This window comes from Temnothorax curvispinosus, unplaced genomic scaffold (genome assembly GCF_003070985.1).
Source record: "Temnothorax curvispinosus isolate PA1 unplaced genomic scaffold, ASM307098v1 QBEX01018224.1, whole genome shotgun sequence".
Classification (NCBI taxonomy): Eukaryota; Metazoa; Arthropoda; class Insecta; order Hymenoptera; family Formicidae; genus Temnothorax; species Temnothorax curvispinosus.
Genome location: NW_020228004.1, coordinates 35,726 through 55,381, shown reverse-complemented (window position 1 = coordinate 55,381; position 19,656 = coordinate 35,726). Strand labels below are relative to the sequence as shown.

At 42.8% G+C, this 19,656-nt stretch overlaps 1 protein-coding gene across 5 annotated transcripts in view; it reads left to right on the top strand.

The window, feature by feature from the left end:
• LOC112468204 (A disintegrin and metalloproteinase with thrombospondin motifs 7-like) overlaps positions 1-17,201 on the top strand; it is a 61,719-nt gene extending 44,518 nt beyond the window's left edge. For 3 of the 5 annotated variants that reach the window (XM_025037290.1, XM_025037289.1, XM_025037292.1), the window contains 14 exons: positions 9,677-9,962; positions 11,026-11,345; positions 11,467-11,741; positions 11,900-12,046; positions 12,154-12,304; positions 12,395-12,484; positions 12,638-12,953; positions 13,119-13,246; positions 13,364-13,611; positions 13,882-13,999; positions 14,167-14,429; positions 14,713-15,227; positions 15,577-15,750; positions 16,862-17,201. In XM_025037290.1, coding sequence (XP_024893058.1) covers positions 9,677-9,962; positions 11,026-11,345; positions 11,467-11,741; positions 11,900-12,046; positions 12,154-12,304; positions 12,395-12,484; positions 12,638-12,953; positions 13,119-13,246; positions 13,364-13,611; positions 13,882-13,999; positions 14,167-14,429; positions 14,713-15,227; positions 15,577-15,750; positions 16,862-17,007 — 3,177 coding nt within the window. In that variant the 3' untranslated portion in view covers positions 17,008-17,201. The remainder of the gene's footprint in view (positions 1-9,676; positions 9,963-11,025; positions 11,346-11,466; positions 11,742-11,899; positions 12,047-12,153; positions 12,305-12,394; positions 12,485-12,637; positions 12,954-13,118; positions 13,247-13,363; positions 13,612-13,881; positions 14,000-14,166; positions 14,430-14,712; positions 15,228-15,576; positions 15,751-16,861) is intronic. The other 2 variants (XM_025037291.1, XM_025037293.1) reach the window with 2 other exon arrangements.
• The last annotated feature ends 2,455 nt before the right edge of the window (positions 17,202-19,656 follow it).

Genomic DNA, 19,656 nt, shown 5'->3' with positions numbered 1-19,656 from the left:
CGCGAGTCGGTATCATCGGGCGCGAGTATCAAGGATACTATGTCGGGACGTGTCTATTAAATTTCCAAGAACGATCGCGAGAACCGATAGGTTCCAGTCACGGCGACTGCAAAATGCACCGCAGACATGCATCTTGTCGCGTGACTCTTCTTCAACGAATGGCACTTACGTATAAGTCATTATTCCACTTGGACGAAGGAAGCGGTCTCGCTCCTTGCGCAATTAGTTTCATCACAAATCGCCATATCGTAAACGAACGCCGTAATGGCGTCGCGTTTTACATCTCGATTGATTGCCCGCGCGACTCGTAATTGCCATCACCATTTGATCTTTATGTAAACAGATATTTAAATTAAATGTATCGCCAGCTCTCGAGATCGTTATCGCCAGCTTTAGATCGTTATCGTATTATTACTTTATTATAATGTGCTTTAGCAGATTATATTCTCATATTTTCTTATAACAACCAGTTTGAAGTTTACCTTCAATCGTACTCAGACATTTTGCAATTAAATAAGAAAAAATTCAATTTTTATTTCCTCAATTACGTTTAAATTTGAAAATAAACCTGGAATTTACGATTTTAAATAATTATGCTGCAGTGTTGATTTTCATAGGATGAAGTATATTTAAAAATTCTTTCAGGGATATGCTTTTGATGCAAATATTCCGCGAGGTGTTCGCATGAATCTCGTGATCGATTGGATGATGTCAATGTTATCTATTCGGAAACGTTTTCGGGTAATGAGCAAATATCTTCCGCCCGTTGCACAAAATAAATCGCGGCGCGCACGGCTGGCATTCCCAGGCACTCCATCAATTCCGCTTTTCCGCGCTTTCCACTCCCGCCAATTCCCAAGTCGTATAGCTGTATAAAAAAAAAAGAGTCGTTGAAAATAATTGTTATTGCGAGGCGCACCGCGACAGCCGGCGGCAAGAAATATCGGCTCCTACCGCACATTACTCACGATCCGTTGAGACCGAGTTTGAAACAACTCCTTGAAGACTGTCCCGATGAATTATTCCGCGGTTACCCAGAAGCGTCCCAATGGACGAGGAATTGAAATACAAGCGGTATCGTGAAAACATTACAAACTCGGTCTTCAACGACGCGGTGCTTTCCGTTCGAATTTATCAACTGACGGAGCAGCATCAAATATAATTGAAATAGTACTCCCCCCCCCTCCCGACGAAGAAGTTATATCAATTTTCGTGAAAGCTGCGGATTATTCCCATCGACGTGTTATTGCTGCGAAAAGATACATTTGAGTCGATTTCGCTTACAAATAATGTTTTATCGCTCGCATAGAGATATACCCTTGCAATAACCGATTGCCATCCGTTACCGCATTTAGCAAGACGGTTACTATATCAGGAACAGTAACAGCTATCGTGTCAATAATTCGTGCGGCGGTAATATATCGCCGTCATATATCTTCTTTACAGCCGACGTAGACGCAACATGTGCACCGTGAGTAAACGATCAACGCGGCTTTCTCATTATCGGCATCGCGCTTTAATTTAACGGCTCGCCGCGCACGTCCCGAAAATATGTACATATAGGTATAGCTGATAAACTCCGGTGAGATCGAATCATCGCCTCATCAGGTCAAAATAGTTTTCTCTCCGCGTTCGTCATTCTATCGTTATTAATACCGGCAATTAATGCATATATGTACCGAGCCGCCTGGGCCGATAGCAATCAGCACACCTAGTCGATTTATCATCAACCCCGTCAGCTGAAGGCGTCAGTGTTCTACGAAAAAGCGAAATATCGCCGCGGCTCAGTCCGCGGTGCGTAGAAGTGAAACCCGGCACAAAAGGGGGCCGTAATAAATCAATAGGTCAATTAATTCCGCTTTCGCAACAAAGAGCGATTTGTCACCGTGGGGGACCGTGGGCAAAAAAAATGAGAATGATCGTTATTGCGGCGCCAATGACAGGCGACTGCGAGAGATATCGGTTTTCGCGCGGCATTATTCACTATATCTATATAGTATATACAAACGGGGCCCGCGCGCCGTCGAATGAATACAATCCGAGAGGCCGCCGCGCCGCGCCGGCCGTTTTCTCGCGCGCGCCCGCGCGCCGCGCGAGAATACGTCCTGTAGAATGGAAAATTGAAATACGATTGGTGCTCCGGTAAAAGAATCATGGCCGCGTGAGAGTCCGACATAATGCGCAATACCGTATAAACCGCGGCAAATATTTACGACCACGTCTCTCCCCCGGTAGCGAAAGGCTAGGAGGCGTGAATATGGTCGGCACCGCGCGCAAAGCATATGCGGGCGATTCGAATCAATGTGCTGTCCAGTAGGGGAACAGGTTCCAGGCTCTCTATGAGCGCGCCGCGTATACGAGCACGTATACACAGTTAACATATAATTACTGGTAATAGGTAATCAACGGCGAGCTCTGCTCCTCCGTCCAATTAATGCGTATCTATTTCGTCGGATCTAAGCGGGGCGATGGGTGGTCCCTCATTACTTTCGACAATTAGCGTTTAATGGGCCACTCGTTTTTGTGTCTTTTAGACGTGGGGGGGAGGGAAAAAAATGATAAAACGATTAAGGTCGCGGGCGTTTTATTACGCGAGCGGGATAAGTATATACTCCGCAATATCTGCGGATAACATCCCGTAGACTCGAGAAGCGTCTCCCGTGTAAAGAGCTGGTAAGAAGCTCGATCTCATGATAAATGATGCGATCACTTCGCGAGAGCCTGTTTTCCCGAATACACGTGAAGACCCGAACGGACTTCCGGTATAATGGAACTCCAACTTCGCTCCAGTATCACCGGCCTGTCGATCGCAAGCAATCTTTCAAATGTAAAATCGAATATAAAGAAAATACCTAATACACCAAATCACGCGAAATATTTAGGTCGATTTCCTTCTACGATCAACGTTACGGTTGTTTAATCGATGTCCAACGATCGGCTATTTCATTTTCCTATTCCAATTAACGCGGACATATATACGGCGAGTATATTGTAAGCTCATTTAAACTCAGCCAAGTTTCGCCAAGATGCGCCATAACCGTTAGGAACTGGGTGTTTATGGACGTTGTAATCATCGGGCGCGGGCGCCCTTTTTTGTAGCCCGACATCTCCTGTCCGCCATGGAAAACGAACCAGAACCGGCGCACAAACACACACGCGCGCGGTAGTCATCATTATACACCACCTACACGGAAAGTCCGGGGCGACTATTCTAATGACGGTATAAATCACGTTTCCCCCTGCAGGAAGCATTTATCGTCATCGGGATCATAGTCTTTCTCCCTCTCGGCCGAATTCTTTTTCTTATCTCCCGGACGGACATCCGGTTTCATCCTCAACGTGTCGAAGAACACGATATTCCGTCCCGACTCTCGGTTGTCTGGAAGAAAATCCGTTATCTCGCTCACCGCGATGAACTGTCGGATCTACGCGCGGGATTGTAATAACGGGAGGCGTTACTTCGGCACCACCCAGTTCGCACGTAACGCGGAATAATATTCCAGAAGCCGATCAGAATAGCACATCGCAAGAAGATTAATCCTAGGAGCGATGCTGAGCACTCTAAGTGCCGCAATAATCGCGACGTCCATAGCGATCGCGCGTTATCCACGCATCATCTTCACATCGCCATCCCTCATAAAACATTAAATTGACGCGTGCGACTATTAGCGCGTGTAAACTGTTATGCGTATCCTGCTGCTTGAAACATTCTCACGGGAAATATTCTCGTCGTCGTCGCTATACCGTTGTCGTCCAATGGAATTTTCACGACGTGAAATGCAACCAGAACAGGAAGTATCGGACAAAGACGTAAAAAGTGGAACAAAGACGAAACTCCGATTCCACGAAGATCTATGAGGTTCCCCGATCCCGTTAATCTCGCGAATGTCCACCTTGGAACAGATTCCACGCATACTGGCGGAGCCGAGGCGATTCGCGTTCATCGGCATGAGAATAGCGATCGCCTAAAGGCCTGAGAGACCTGAAAAGAAGAATCGCTCCGGCCGGACATAATCTCCGTGGCTTCGTATCCTCGATTTATCCTCGCTCATCTCTCCCGCGCCATTACGGTGCCTGTGACAGCGCAACACACCCATGACGGGCTTATGCGTCTCTCTCGCCATTCGATTGTACGAAGATAACTCGCCGGATACAAAGTCTGATGTCATTGGCGATCTCTCGCGCGATTATCGTGCGCATATAACTCGTTACACGGTCGTAACGCGGCGACGGCGATTGACATTTACAATAATTTATTGGCGCATTATTAAATTCTCCGCTGCGGCAGAAGAGCATATAATCCCGGTACTAACAAGGCGCATATTGAGCAAGCCACCGCGCACAACCGCGCGCCGTTTATGCGGAATCATTTGAATTTCTGGAACCGATACCGGAAGCCTGGATCCTGTGAAGCGCGATGCACTTTCCCGAATTAATTGCTATTTACAAAACAAACTCGAATACTCGGGACGCATTGCAACCGAATAAATTAACGGAATACTGCATAATTGAATTGGAATTTCTGTCATAATATTCGGACGTGATTCAATCTACATGAATTAGACACGCAACGTGGCGTTTAAAAGGAACATTCACAAATTTGGTGGCGTGGAAAATTTTAATCAAATGTTAGTATTAATATAAATATTTAATCAAATTTTGCATTTTGCTAATAACAAAACTTTTTCGAATAACAGTATAAATAACAATTATATTATCAATATTGTAATTAAAGTGTGTTATAAAGCCGGGACAAACTTTAATTTCCATAAATTAATAAAACAAAATTCTCGCTACGATATTCACGATAATGCAACGTGAAAAGGGAATTTGCAAGCAATCAAAATTTGCCATTTAATTGATCGCGATTGGCGGATACTTTTAATTGTATAATTTACTTTAGTCACTTTAGTGTCTAAAACAAGTCTGTAGCATGCGTTTTGTTTTTTTTCACAGTACTTTATTTTTATTATACTTTATTTTCTTTACATTTTCTAAATTTATTTTTAGAGATTATTTACTGAGTTCTGTTTTATATTTATCAGCCCACGTTGCATGAGTGAGAGAGAGAGAGAGAGAGGAGAGAGAGAGAAATATATAAAAATTCAATCAGGATTATGTACCGTAGCAATAAAATCATTAACAGCGACACCGCGAATTCTAGTTAACGCCGCGCATTTGACACTGAGGTCAAGCATTTCCATGGATACCGATAATTAATTTCCCTCGGCGATTACCGCGGCTAGTGCGCGGTGGTGCGATAATCAACGAACCTCATAACGGCGGCAGATCGTATCGACATCACCGACCAAGGCAAGCCTAATCGTCTTTTACGGTTGTCAGCCGCGGTGACCAAGCCGCGCGACAAGCGCGGCGGATATTCGCGTGCGCGCAACAACAATCGCCATCCGGGGGGAGCCAATACGCGGCTTAGACGTCGGTGCAAATATGCGTCGTAAAAGCCTGGGCAGTAGGCCTCGTCGACCGCTAAACATGGGCGTCGACGTGTCTCGGTGTTGCGACCGCCCATCGGTATTCCCCGTTGGTCGTTCAATAATAATTTATACGTACAACGGCGGCGTATTGTCCGCGTTTGCAGGGTAAAGTCGCCTTTAACGATCGCCGCGGCGTGCCGAGCCGGGCAAACGCGGCGAGGTGTACGACGTGGTACCGCACCGTTGACCGACCAGGATCGGCGCGATCGCCGCCGCGATCGACGCGCGCTGTCCGGCGATTTTATGCTAATCGAATTCGCCTTGTCGCGTCCGCGACTCTCTCGGGAAACGCGCGTGGACGAGACTTTCGCGCGGTAGATTTTTCTTCGTGCGAGCGCGGCGCGGCGCGGCCACCATGCGCTCCTCCTACCCGCGGATCGGCAATTTTATGCAATCGTCACGATCGATTGCGTCGACAGTGCGGGTGTGCATCGCGCGATTAGCGACCTGGTAATTTATGTCGACCGGGTCGCGTTCGCAACGAGTTGCACGCCAATTAATAATTCAAACGCTCGCGATCCTGTCGCGCGCGCGGGGAACGTGCGCGGACTTGTTTATTAACGACGTAATTATAACGACGCGTTAAAAATTTACCGGTGCTTTGTACGAACTAAAATCTTTTATACGATTTTATGTGAAACGAAGTCGTTGGACCATCACCGGTGTGCTCGCGACAATTAAAGGTGGTGCAACAAATACGAATTTGTGCCGTGCACACATTGCACATACACGGTTGCGATAGAAATTCCTTCTTCGCCGAGGAGGACGTGGCTTGTAACGTAAACCCCCGTAAATTACCGATCGATATACGGAATTAATCGAATCCCGCAAATATACGACACGCATGTACCGCATATATTCTTCGTTAGCCAATACAATACGGACCAATAAAAAAGATAGAAATACTCGAGTAGCTTCCTGGTAACTGTCGTGGAAATATATAGATATATTTACTTGCCAATTAGCCACATTCAACCGGGGTAGCAAATTCTCGAGCTTAGTAACGACGATAAACTTGTAATAGATCGCAGAATCGATAGTGTATTTTCATATGCAATCTGGAGTCTTCAATAACGGTCCGCGTGACTGATCAATTTAATCACCCATCGAAGATGAGAGCTTTTTAATGTTGCTAAAACCTTTCGAATCTTATTGCAAAAGTAAAATTTTTATTTGTACTTTTATGTTATATAACGGATTACATTTTTTTTCGACAACTTGAATTTTTCCGAAGACTAGCACGTTGATTTACCTACATGATGAAACATTCCAAATGCAGAATCCGATAGCGAATGGAAGTCGCAGTCGCATTTATTAAATTAAATCCGATCGGCGGATATCGGCGAATCGGAGATCTCCTCGACTAAAAGATGAAATATCGCGCGAGTGCAAGTAACATATGCACCATAACTCCCAATTATTTCATTTCGGCTGAGAACGCACGGGTCGATCTACGGCTGTCATATTTGTCTTTGTCGAGCGTACCTACTCTGTATAATCGATGAATATATCCTCCGAAAAGAATCAACGGAAATCATGATTATTAACCCTTTATAAATCTTGAAACGATAGATTTCTCTCCAAATATATTCGGAACAGTGAACAATTACGACTATGTTACTCGATCCGAATAAAAACACGATAGTTAACGACTATTCGTTTTCCAAACTTCTTTTGGACCGTGAAGGATTAACGAAGGGTCAATGACGAGATATGTCCTGCCCGTCGTTGTCATCAAAGTGGATCGCGGTAACAAATCACTCTATATATAGCCAATCAAGTGGGCATGTAATAGAGAAAGAGAAAAAAAGAGAAGCAAGGGAGGGAAAAAAAGAGAGAAAGAGAAAGAGAGACATACAACAAAACGAAGATGATACGATAAAGGGGAGAGAGGAAAAAGAGATGGAGGAGGCGAAAACGCCGCGAGGCCCCATGCCGAGCCAAGTCACGGCCGGATCTCGTTCGCTTTGAGATCCTTCGACGCGGCGAGGCCCCGCGTCTTCTTCTTCTTCTTCCTTCTCCTCCTTCTTCTTCTTCTCCGCCTTTCCCTTTCTCTTCTCCTTGCCTTTGTAAGTCTGGCGCCGTGATTTTTCACGGTCTGCGTCGAGGGCTAATCGAAATAGTGAGCGCCACCTCAGCTCGACTATATTTAGCCCTTTTACCGCCTCTCTCTCTCTCTCACTCTCTCTTTCTTTCTCGTCTCTCACTCTACATCGTCAATCGTTTTATTTTGCCAGAGCGCGAGAATACCTGTCTCGTGCCACCAACAACGATAATATGATGTTTCGGTGGGGTAGAGTACAGTGTAAAATAATCTAGAGATTATTAGATTTTTTAATATGTATGCTACTTGTGATACGAGCGTAAACAGAATTTCTAGTAGCATATTGTTTATGAAATTTTACCGTTTATTCACGTTTGCCCCAAATACTGTGTACCGTTTTATTAATAATTTTCGTTTGTATTAACATGGACGTTATATCACTATATACTATCAAAATAATAATGAAAAAAATACAATCATGCTGTTTTCGCCACATTACCAAATTATAAAATTATAAGCATCTCGATGTCATTCTTGCTAATATTTTATTTTGTATTATTAATATTAATGTAACGTAACAAATATATGTAAAATAATTAATATTAAAATATTAATAAATATTAAAATTAAAATACTGATGGTTATTCAGTATCGCCTAACAACTGATTGTTAAAAATTATTTGACTACAATGTTTAGATAAGCATTGAGACAACTAATGTATTTGCTCGTTTGCATTTATTTATTTGCCTCCTTTTCTGTGGTCCACGTAAAAGTTCTACATTGTTTCATTCCGAGAGCTAATCGGGATATGCAAACGTCATCCCGCCTCGGCTTCTAAAGCCTTCATCTTCTCTACCTTCGAAACCGTCCGCCCGCCTTCTTTTTATGCCGATTGCATGGACCTTCGGGATACTTGTTCCGTGACGCCTGACGCGCCGTCGGAGGTCCGAACTCTAACACCTTCGTAACAAGAAACAGAATAATGCGAACCGATGTTGATCATGCTACAGATTAGCACGCTCGTAGCTATGCTTCGGCATTAATCAACCATGGTCACTGACAGGTCTCGCCGTTTCTTGTCAGAATAGCGATTGATGGTTGAAATAATGAACGGCAAGTTCCAATAAGCTTTGCATTAACGTCGCCTCTGCTTTCGCGATATCGAGCGGTGTCCTTTCCACGCTGAAGAGCTTACATTTCATGGGAACTAAGCATAATACTCGGCAGCGTACGCTGATATAAACTAACTCGGTAGAAACTCAATTTCCAAGTACTTAAGGTGAACATACTTATATAATATTAATACCCAGGTATGAGAGAGAGAGAGAGAGAGAGAGAGAAAAGGAGGGAGGGAGAGAGAAATATCTCATACTGAATGCGCGCCACTGCCAATTCAGTCGCGCTTCGCTTTCATAAGTTCGTTATAATCTCACATATCATATTAATATTTCCGCATATCGTCGCCGTCGGCGGTGTTCGCGCAAAATTGCGAAGAGATACGCCCCCGCAGATCTACCATTTCTCGCGCCCGCCGTTCCTTCCACGTTGAAGATCATGATTTGTTTCATTCTAACGTAAAACGTGACTTCCACGCTTAATTAGACGTAGTGATCTGTTGACATTTCAAATGACGTAAATGTTCTCTAAAACATACGATACGTATATCTTGTATAATCAATTTTGTGAGCTATAAACGATCGTAGCACTACAATTGGTGAAAAAAACTGTTCAAATATCATTTATATTATAAATAATACTTGATTTAAAAAACTATTCCAAGTATCATTTATAATATAAATGATATTTGAACAGTTTTTTTACCAATAGAGGAGTACATTTAATGTCAAAACTTCATATAAAATTTATATGAATAAGTCTTGACATTAAATGTAATCCTTTATTACCCGAAGTTAATTGGAGAACGTAAGATAACACGCGTGAAGCTGAAAAATATCTAGACAACGATCTCGCCCTTAAACCGCAAAGGGTTAACAAGCCTTTCAAGATGACTTACGCGCCACTTTCAAGCTAAACGGTCCATTCGTATTCGGCATCGCCGGTAGACGTCACAACGAGAGAGGCCTCGCCGGCCTCTTGTGTGTTTGGATAACACGAGAACCCGGTTTTGTGTTTCAGGCAGGTATGCTGCACGGCGATCACGGCGAGTTCTGGCTGGAACCAGTCGCCGTGTCCCTGGAAGAAAAACGCGGCACGTCGCCGACCGACGAAGCGACGAGCGGCGACTTAGGCGCCGGTGCCCGCACGTCGTCGGTCTACCAGGGCCCGACGGCCGGCCGGCCTCATCTCGTCTTCCGGCGCTCGGCCGAGCAGCGGCAGCGGCAGCTCGAGATCGGCGCCGGCGGCCGTAGCAAGCGACGGCGTAAAAAGAAGAGGAAGCAGGAGAGAAACTGTGGCACCCGCGGTGAGAACAGACCCCGACACCTTTTTCTTGTTCTTCTTTCGCCTTTCGCCCGCGCGAGTCTCCCGCGCCGCCGTCCCACACCACTTGTGCTCTCTCGCCCTCTCTTGTAATATGTATCGCATGTATTTATGTGTCTGCCGTGTATAATGTAATTGGACGCGCCGTGGTATGGAACGTGGGCGTGTCATCGACGCCTCGTCTGTCCTTTATTTTTCGCCGACGATAATATCCGTGTGCGAGGAGGGAGGCAGGGTGGGCGAGAGAAAGGGTGTGCAAAGCGTTTGGTCTCGCGCGAGAATATTGAAACTCACTAGCGGTATTAGAATCGATTCTAACAAACGTTTCTAATATGTCTTTCGGCCGCGATAATGACTTCGCAACTCGACACGTAAAGTTTCCCACATGGGTGAAACATTCATGCGCGAGAATTTCGACAATCCATCGTCGATTCGCGTGATGATTCAAAGGATAGAGTGCGAATCAAGTCGATTTACCAAATCTAGTTCGATCGCCGTATAAATTCCGAAATTACCGCTTTGTGTGGTCTTTGGCACTTTAGCTTTACGACCTAGCCACCCTCTCTGATGATCCTACATTTCGATGGATTAAACAGGCACGAGCGCGTCGATATATAGAGAAGTAAGATCGCACGGTTGATACGTTTCGCTATATAGGAAGCGCGCTACCCGTGAGGGAATAATCCGATATTCGCCGCAAACCCGGCAAACCCGTAATTAACTACAATGAATATCCATTTCGGCAAGTCGGCCGAGCTATCGGGCGGACTCAAATAAAATCTTAATTGCAGACTTACGATCTGCCAATCTACGTAAATCAACCGCGACGTTAAAACGCTTCACAGTACGATAGTAGCAGTACATGGTATGGCTACTTTCTCGCTTCGATGAATTGACAAGGATTACAAGTATTACAAGTCGTACATTTCTAGCAACACAAAAAATTATTAGGGCCACAAGTATAGTAACGGTAAAAGCACAGCCATTAAGAAAGAGATATTAGCTACTACTATATTGATCATGACAGCACATGAAATATCCGACAGAACCGCGTCGATTGACAGAGACGCGGCTCGAATGGCAAACTCAACCAGGCCTCGTCCAAGTTCAAGGCCGTGGGCGAAGGAAACATCATCAAGCGAAACGATGGCATCGTTCCAAAAGATCGATCAGTACGCCGCGCCATGTCGAGGCTCTTGTCGTCGCTGACACGACGATGATGGCTTTTCACCAGGACGGCGACGTGGAGACCTATCTCCTGACCATTATGAACATGGTGTCGGCGCTCTACCTCGACCCGACGATCGGCAATTTCATCAACATCGTGGTGGTCAGAATTATTCTCGTCGAAGAGGAAGCCGCGGAGGTATTTACGGTTGAATATCTCTTTCAGATCAATTACGCGATAAACGCGCGACGGCATGTTACGTTCGCGCAGCACGACAGATAGAACGATATTACTCGAGATTGAACCGTTTCTGTCCCAGCAAGGACTGGACATCACAGTGAACGCGGATAAGACCCTATACAATTTCTGCAAATGGCAGCAGAAGCTAAATCCCAGCAACGATTCACACCCGAATCACCACGACGTGGCGATTCTGGTGACGAGAGAGGACATTTGTTCGCGTGCGAATACTCCTTGCAGCACGCTGGGAGTGGCGCACGTCGCCGGCATGTGTCAACCGGATCACAGCTGCAGCGTCAACGAGGACAATGGAATCACGTTGGCGCATACAATCACGCACGAATTGGGGCATAAGTAAGCAAAATCAATAACCAAGAAAGAAAAAGATTCCGTTTCAAAAACTGAAATATCAAGACGGATGTTTTTTACATGTATAATTAAATTATTTAAAATTTTGTGAAGAGATATCTCTCTACATGCGTCAATTTTGTTCTATCGCGTATTCTGTTCAGTTTCGGAATGTACCACGACACGGAAAAAATCGGCTGCAGTAAACGCGAGGGCGACACCCTGCACGTGATGACGCCAACCTTTGAAGTAGACGCTATTGGAGTGGCGTGGTCTCGATGCTCCAGGAGAGACATCACGAATTTTTTAGAGTAAATAAAAAAAACGTTTAATAATCTCAGCTAATTCAGCCTTATTTTCTATGTAGTATAAATAAGAGGTATGGCAAGTATACGGTATACATATCCTCGAATTCCAGCCAAGGAAAAGGCGATTGTTTGGAGGACGAACCGGCGGGTAACGATTACGCGTATCCGGATTTGCCGCCCGGTGCGATGTACAACGCTGAGCACCAATGCCGGCTGCAGTTTGGTGTAAGAGAAGCCTTTGTCTGCTCCCCTTTGCAGGAGGTAAACAAAGACCGTAGAGATAGTAAATGGCCGGTCTGAATGCAACCAGGATCAATCTGACTTAAATGATCGCGGCACTCATGATTACAGATCTGCTCGAAACTGTGGTGCATCGTGGACGGCTCTTGCACTACCATGCTGCATCCGGCAGCTCCAGGAACACATTGTGGGAAACACATGGTACAACGAAAACTTTTCTCAAAATAATGAATACTTTTTATAAGATATATGCTATTAATTAGATTAATTGATTTATCTAAGAGGGTGATTTTAGCGAATACTAACAAAGACATTAGATTCTCTAGTGGTTTAACGTGTTCGCTCTTTGCGTAGTGGTGTCAAAATCAGGAATGCGTGCCCATCGTCGACCGACCGCGGCAAATCGACGGCGGTTGGGGTGAGTGGGGATCGTGGAGCGAGTGTTCGAGAAGTTGCGGCGCCGGGGTCTCGATTGTCGAGAGGAAGTGCGACCATCCGGAGCCCGCACACGGCGGAAAGTTCTGCATAGGTGAGAGACGACGCTACAAAATCTGTAACACGCAACCTTGTCCGGAAGGCACGCCGAGCTTCCGCGCCGTGCAATGCAGTAGCTATGACGACAAGGAGTACAAGGGAAAGAACTACACCTGGCTGCCGTATTTCGATCAAAGTAAGTAAAATCTTAAGCGCCTGTGCAGCCACGTGAAATTCCTCTCCGCGATCGCGTATGTAATTTCCGTAACTCCATTTTCCAAAATTGCATATGTTATTATTGATTCAGCGGTTTAAACACTAATTATACGACGCGAGATTTGATTTGCATCGTCCTATTTAGCGGAACCTTGCGAGCTTTATTGCACCGATACAGATGAAAGCGTGATCGTACCTTGGGGAGAGGCTGCTCTCGATGGTACTCCATGCAACGTCGGCACCAGGGACATATGCATCGCTGGTATATGCAGGGTCAGTGTTCTCCTCCAAAAGCATTATACCTGTAACAATTTTAGAAGCTCAAGATATAATTTCGATTTTTTATTTAAAAAAAAAAAATTTTAAAGTTTAAATAACTCCAATTTTTAGAAAGTTGGTTGTGATTGGATGGTGGATTCCGATGCTACGGAAGATAACTGCGGTATTTGTCACGGTAACGGTACTCAATGCGAGACTACCAGCGGCGTTTACGACAAAAACGACGGTCCCGGATACAAGGAAGTTATTATCATACCATCCGGCTCCCGAAACATAAAAATCGAGGAGGTCGGTAATAGCAAGAATTACATCGGCATCGGCGTTCCGAATTCTGACAAGTATTTCCTGAATGGAAAACGGTGCGTATATCTCAGATCGCAAAAATTGTGAATTATGCAACAATACGGCGAATAACTGATCACGAAACTTTTAATTTTAAAACTAACATGGCTACATAATCTATGCTAGAAAGTTTCGCGCCACTTGTTCGCTCAAATTGCATGTATATGTTTATGGAGCAGTGTAAAAATTTGTATATCGCACAATTTGAAGCTGTTACATTTGATAAGAAAAACTTCTGTGAGATATTAGTATAGCTGAACTCTTAAACTGAGATTCTGATCGGACAGGCAGATCACTTTAGCGGGCGAGTACGAAGTCGCCGGGACACCAGCTTTGTATGAACGTGATCGAGACAGAGAGAAGATCAGAATCCCAGGACCTATTAAGGAAGACATCGCGGTCTATGTGAGTACATTCTCTTGAACAAATAGCGTACAAAATACAATAATTATTTAATAGTAAAAAATTAGAACAATTTCATGTTCATTTTGTAAATTTCCGCATAATTGTATTTTCATCGTGTACTTTTTATTATTTCAATAATTGTTAATAATTTATCTTTATCGTTTCAGTTAATTTCTAGAGGTCAATATCCCAACTTCGGGCTACGTTATGAATATACCGTGCCGAAAAAAGAGCCTGATCCGGCCCCGGAGTACTCGTGGGTGTCCTCCGATTGGACTCTCTGCACGGTCACCTGCGGTGGCGGCACTCAAACTTCGCACGCGGTCTGTCAGGAAAGAAAAAGCGGCAGCGTCGAAGACCACTTCTGCGACGGCATAGAAAAGCCGGAGCCGAAGTCGCGCGAATGCAATTCGAATCCGTGCCCGGCGAGGTGAGCCAACTTCGAATCCGATAAAGCGATTGTAACAAACTTCGAGAAATACCGTTGCCACGTAAACGAAAATACATTCGAAACGGTCGGAATTCTAAACTCTATTCGATTTTCGATTACCATCTTTTATGCATTCTTACTCTACGATTGAAACTATATTGGCTTCACATTCACGTTACAAATAATTAAAGACAGCGAAAAGAAATATGAAACAATGAAAAGATATCAAATACATCTTATTTAGCGAGTGTTTGCACTTTTTTTAACTTATTTAACATTTTAGGTGGTGGGTAGGCCCATGGCAAATGTGCCCTGTTACATGCGGCGACGGTGCGCTGCGCAAGAGATCGGTGATGTGTGTGTTCTCTGGCGCGGGTACCGATCGATCAGATTTGGCCTTGCCCGATCGCGACTGCGACAAGCACATGCGGCCCGAAGAAATGGAGCCGTGCCCCGATCTACCGCCGTGCGGGCCTACCTCGGAGGTACCGTTGATCGTGTACGCCGACAACAAGGACATGTCGTTCTACAACATCAGCCTGAACGAGCAGGACGGTATTACGATAGTCGACGGCCTCACCACCGAGGAGCCGGAGATCCTCGAATTCGACAATGTCGTCGACGAGAACCCAGACAATTCCATGTACAACACCAAGTCAAAGTGGACAGTATCGAAGTGGAGTCATTGTTCGAATGGCAAGAGGAGTAGAAAGGTCACCTGCTCCGTCCCGGGCGATTGTAATCCGAATAACAAGCCGCCCAATGTCGAGGACTGTTACAGCGGAAAATGGATTACCGGTAATTACCGTAATTTACCAATCGACACTTTGTATGATTTTATTATAATACAATATTTTTGTTTCCTATACAATTAGAAACTCTCTTTTCTCTCTGACTAAAATTATTTACAAAATTTTCCAACTGTAATTATAAAGTTCTATTACCTATATGAGAATGTTATAAAATATGTAAAGTATATTCGTAAAATTTTTGTTAAAAATATTTTAATAGATAAAAGTTAATTACATTGTAGGATAAGACCGAAAAATATGACTATTTACGAATATTACAGACAATCTTTTCTGCCAATCTTTGTTTAGATATTTAAAATCCTTATGTGACAGTTATTTATTAATTGTAATTCCAGGAAATTGGGGAAGCTGCAACGCGACTTGCCTCGTGAAGTCTGGAGTTAAACATAGAGAAGTACAGTGTCGCGATCGCGCGACGGACTTGCTATCAAATGAGTGCAATCTCGACAGAAGACCATTTGATGTAAAGCGTTGTTATTACCGACGGCAATGCGCCAACGAGAAAAATGGTAATTTCATCCGTATAATTAAAACGTACTCTCGAACAGTCTTCTACGCGTCTTCTATAAAATGTCGTTTTTAATGCGACAAGCTGTTTTCAAGTAGCTGCAGTATATACAAAGAGTATATATAAAGAAACGTTTCTGAGATCTCGACAAAAGGTACATCTAAAAAACAAAGATAATCTCTTTCCCTCTTAAAAAAAGGCATCTTCGCGAAAAGACTTTGTCGTACAACGTTAATAATTCAGTTCCTCCTACGTGACATTTGAAATTTATATATAATTTTAAAAGTTAAGCTCTTTTTCTTCTTCTCTCTTCATATTTGTCACGCCATTATAACTGATGTTGAATGGAAGTTCGGGGTAATCTAACAGAGTTATAACGGAGAGAATTAGAACGCGTAGCCGCATGTAATGCTAAGTTATGCTAGTTACGTTACAGATGGTTTGGCTTGTCCAAACTTGTGGAATATGCCCTTGTCCAAAGGCGGCGGGAAACTAGAATTTATACGAGGAAACCGCGGGGTTCGTAACGACTTGCTTTATGAGATCACACGCGACGTCGCTCGATTTGCATGCGCATACGATGCGATGCACCTAATACGCGCGCGCGTGTATAAATACTTATTATAAAGTGCTCTAACCCGTAAGAACGTATCATTAGCATTTACAATGCGGCTTAAATGAGCCTTAACGATTTGTACATCAAATTCTGATCAATTGATTTTTTCACTTATAGTAACAGGTATTTCCTTTTGCAATGTATGAGAAAAGTTTTTTTCAAACTTATTTATAACTTCGTTTGCAACACAACCAGACTTTATCTACCATATCTTTCTCTCAATTTATAAACGTATGTAAAATAAATCAATTCTGGTCGTATTGCAAAATTAAATAAATAAGTTTGGAAAACATTTTTTTTTTTTTCATATTTCCTACATTATAAAGAAAAACATAAATATTGTAAGTAGCATAAAATTGTAAGTAAAAAATTAATTAGTCAGATATGCAAATTTCCCCAAGGTTCATTCATAAGAATATATTTGCGTAAATTCGCGAAAATTAGAGACCACATTCGCATATCAGTACATCTTCGTACATAATTTTATCTTTTTCAGATTGCAAGGATAGCATGGTTCCATCGTGTGCAAACTACAGACGTATGTGCGATGTATCATCGGTCGTACGAGAAAACTGTTGCGTCACGTGCACAAAACGACGGCGACACGTCCGTCACAATAGACGACACATCTTTGCCGAATAACAAAATAAAGGGCTGAAAAGCTAAGAGTGCAAAAGTATTTTGAAAATAAATCCTTGTAACGGACAACACATCCGTCCTCTTTTATTCATATTATCCGAATTAAGATAAAAGCGTATAGTGGAAAAATTTTACGCTTGTTTCATATGTGACAACGAAAAGATGGAAAAATATATGACAGAGGTGATATTACGAGATTATATTTGTAACTTTGTACTACCGCGCATTAAGATATATTATATATATATATATATATATATATATTTCTTTTTTAATGTCCAAAATATGTATATTTTGTATCAGATGTAACCATAGCACCATTTATATGCGTGCATCATTTATCAATTCATCTTATGTTTGTTAAAATAATAATTTCAAAACATTGCAAACAATATATATTTACGAGATGCAATCTTTTAATAAAGAAATGATCAAAATAGTAATACGAAACTAATATTATTAAAGAATTTCTATAATAATAAAAATATCGGTTCTTTATATTAAAAATTGCCTAATATATATGTTTGTTGTTTCAGTCAATGTTTTGCTAAACAAATAATGTACTAATTATTGCAAATTTCAAGTAATGCCATTTTATAATAATTACAACGTTTTTCTACAGAGGCATTTAATTGTCATATCATTCAATAAAAGAATTCAATAATTTTGGGATTAAAGAATTATCGAATATGTAAAAATTCTAGAATGTATAATTATTTCAAAAACAGAACTTCCATATTCGTATATCATACATATAAAAATGTTAATACAAAATTTATAAATAATATTTTTCTATGCCCATTTTTACCTTGTAATAATATAAAATCCATGCATTAACTACTATTTCTCTCACATTGTACATTGTAACTTTCACTAATTTATGTCAAATTATTTTGTATTCATTTAAAATAAAGAGTTCCTCTTTCCTGCATTCTCTCAGAAAAGGAAGAACATAAATGTGTTTACAACTACAACCAACTTATAGTAAATAATTTGTAACTTTCTTGCTACTTACAACAAAACCGCTTCGTGAATATTTAGTTTTATGTACTATATGTAGAAATTAAACATTAATAGTTAGTTTTATATTAAGAAACTGTATAATAAATAAATCGTTCGTTCCTCGATAATGCATTTTATAACGCGATAGTTTTGCGAATTTTGTTGGTTAACAATAATTTAACCGCGATTCCTTTGAGACTCGCAACAAAATCGATCTCTCATTGAAGTCTCATCATCTTTTTGCAATAATAAAAAAAGAAAAGTAGTTCAAAACGTACCTAATATAAGTTCCGTAGGATTCGTTTCTGATTCTAATTTTTTGCGTTCAGTTCCTATTTGCGATACGACGTGCGCAGAGAGAATGAGAAACATATTGAGAGAGGCAATTCCGTTCCCGGCCTTTTTCGTAGGATGTGAGACAGTGGGACCGTCGAAGGCGTCGAACGCCTCTGTACACTACCGCCAGTACATTTTCGAAATTGGTACTACGTAGCCACGTTCATTTTCCGACACTGCCGATAAAACATCATTTTGGTGCGCGTCCGTGCTACATCTGCAAATGAATAGTGTTATATTATATGTATAACACCAATACATTTGCAGATGTAGCGTGGACGCGCACCAGTATGATATTTTATCGGCAGTGTCGGAAAATGGCCTCTCTCAGGCTTCTCTCTGATACAGGCTAAAAACGATGCACGCACAAAGAAGCGTATAATCAACCAATCATCATCGAGAGTTTTACAATGGTGGTCTATTCGTTCTCGAAGATTCTTTATTATAACTGGTTGAAGATCAGTTTAATATTTATATTTAAAGGTTTACATGTATCGATAAATATTAACTTATTTTATATATTTATATTTTATATTATATGTTAAATATCTAACAGTCCTCTCTCCCTCTCTCTCTGCATCTTCCCGCGCGATTCACTCGTTCGAAAAAATCAAAACGGAGACAGAGGAAACGTGAATTCCGAGGTTATCGTTTCACTGCGACACGCGGGACAACGATTCCATTAAGATTCGGATGTATCGCGCTTCAGGGGAGAAAAGGAATCACTTATTTCTCACATATATACGTACATATAATTTACTCACCATTCAATCACGGCGCACTGCATCCGATCCGCCAAATCACAGCCGGCAGGGTGATATGTACGGCGCGATGTCCAGCACGGCATTCGACGTTCATTTCGTCTAGCAACGGCATCTTACTCGTTTCAGTCGACACAAAGAAGGAACGGAATATTCAGCGTACGTTCAGCATGCAACACCCCGCAATCGGATTTCTTTTCGTTCACGAGAAAGGAATTACACGACCGACAACGTCTCACACCGACGTTGAAAGGGTTAACGATTAACGTATTACTTGCGCCGCTTGCGCGCGCGCCGCGCGCCACCGCACAGTCAGGCGAGCCGACCGAGCCGTCGAACGCGATTGGCTCGCGAGTCGAGCCCCCGAATCCGGCCAATCACGTTCTGCCGTTCTCGCCGCTGGTGGCGCCGCCGGCGCAGTAGCCGCGGCGTTACCAGTCGACCCAATCGTACTAGCCGCGCGACCGTTGAATAAATCCGTCTCCGTCAATTTCGGAGCAGCGTACGTTCAAAGTCGGGGCGCGGACGGTTGTTTCTATCGGCGAGAGACGGC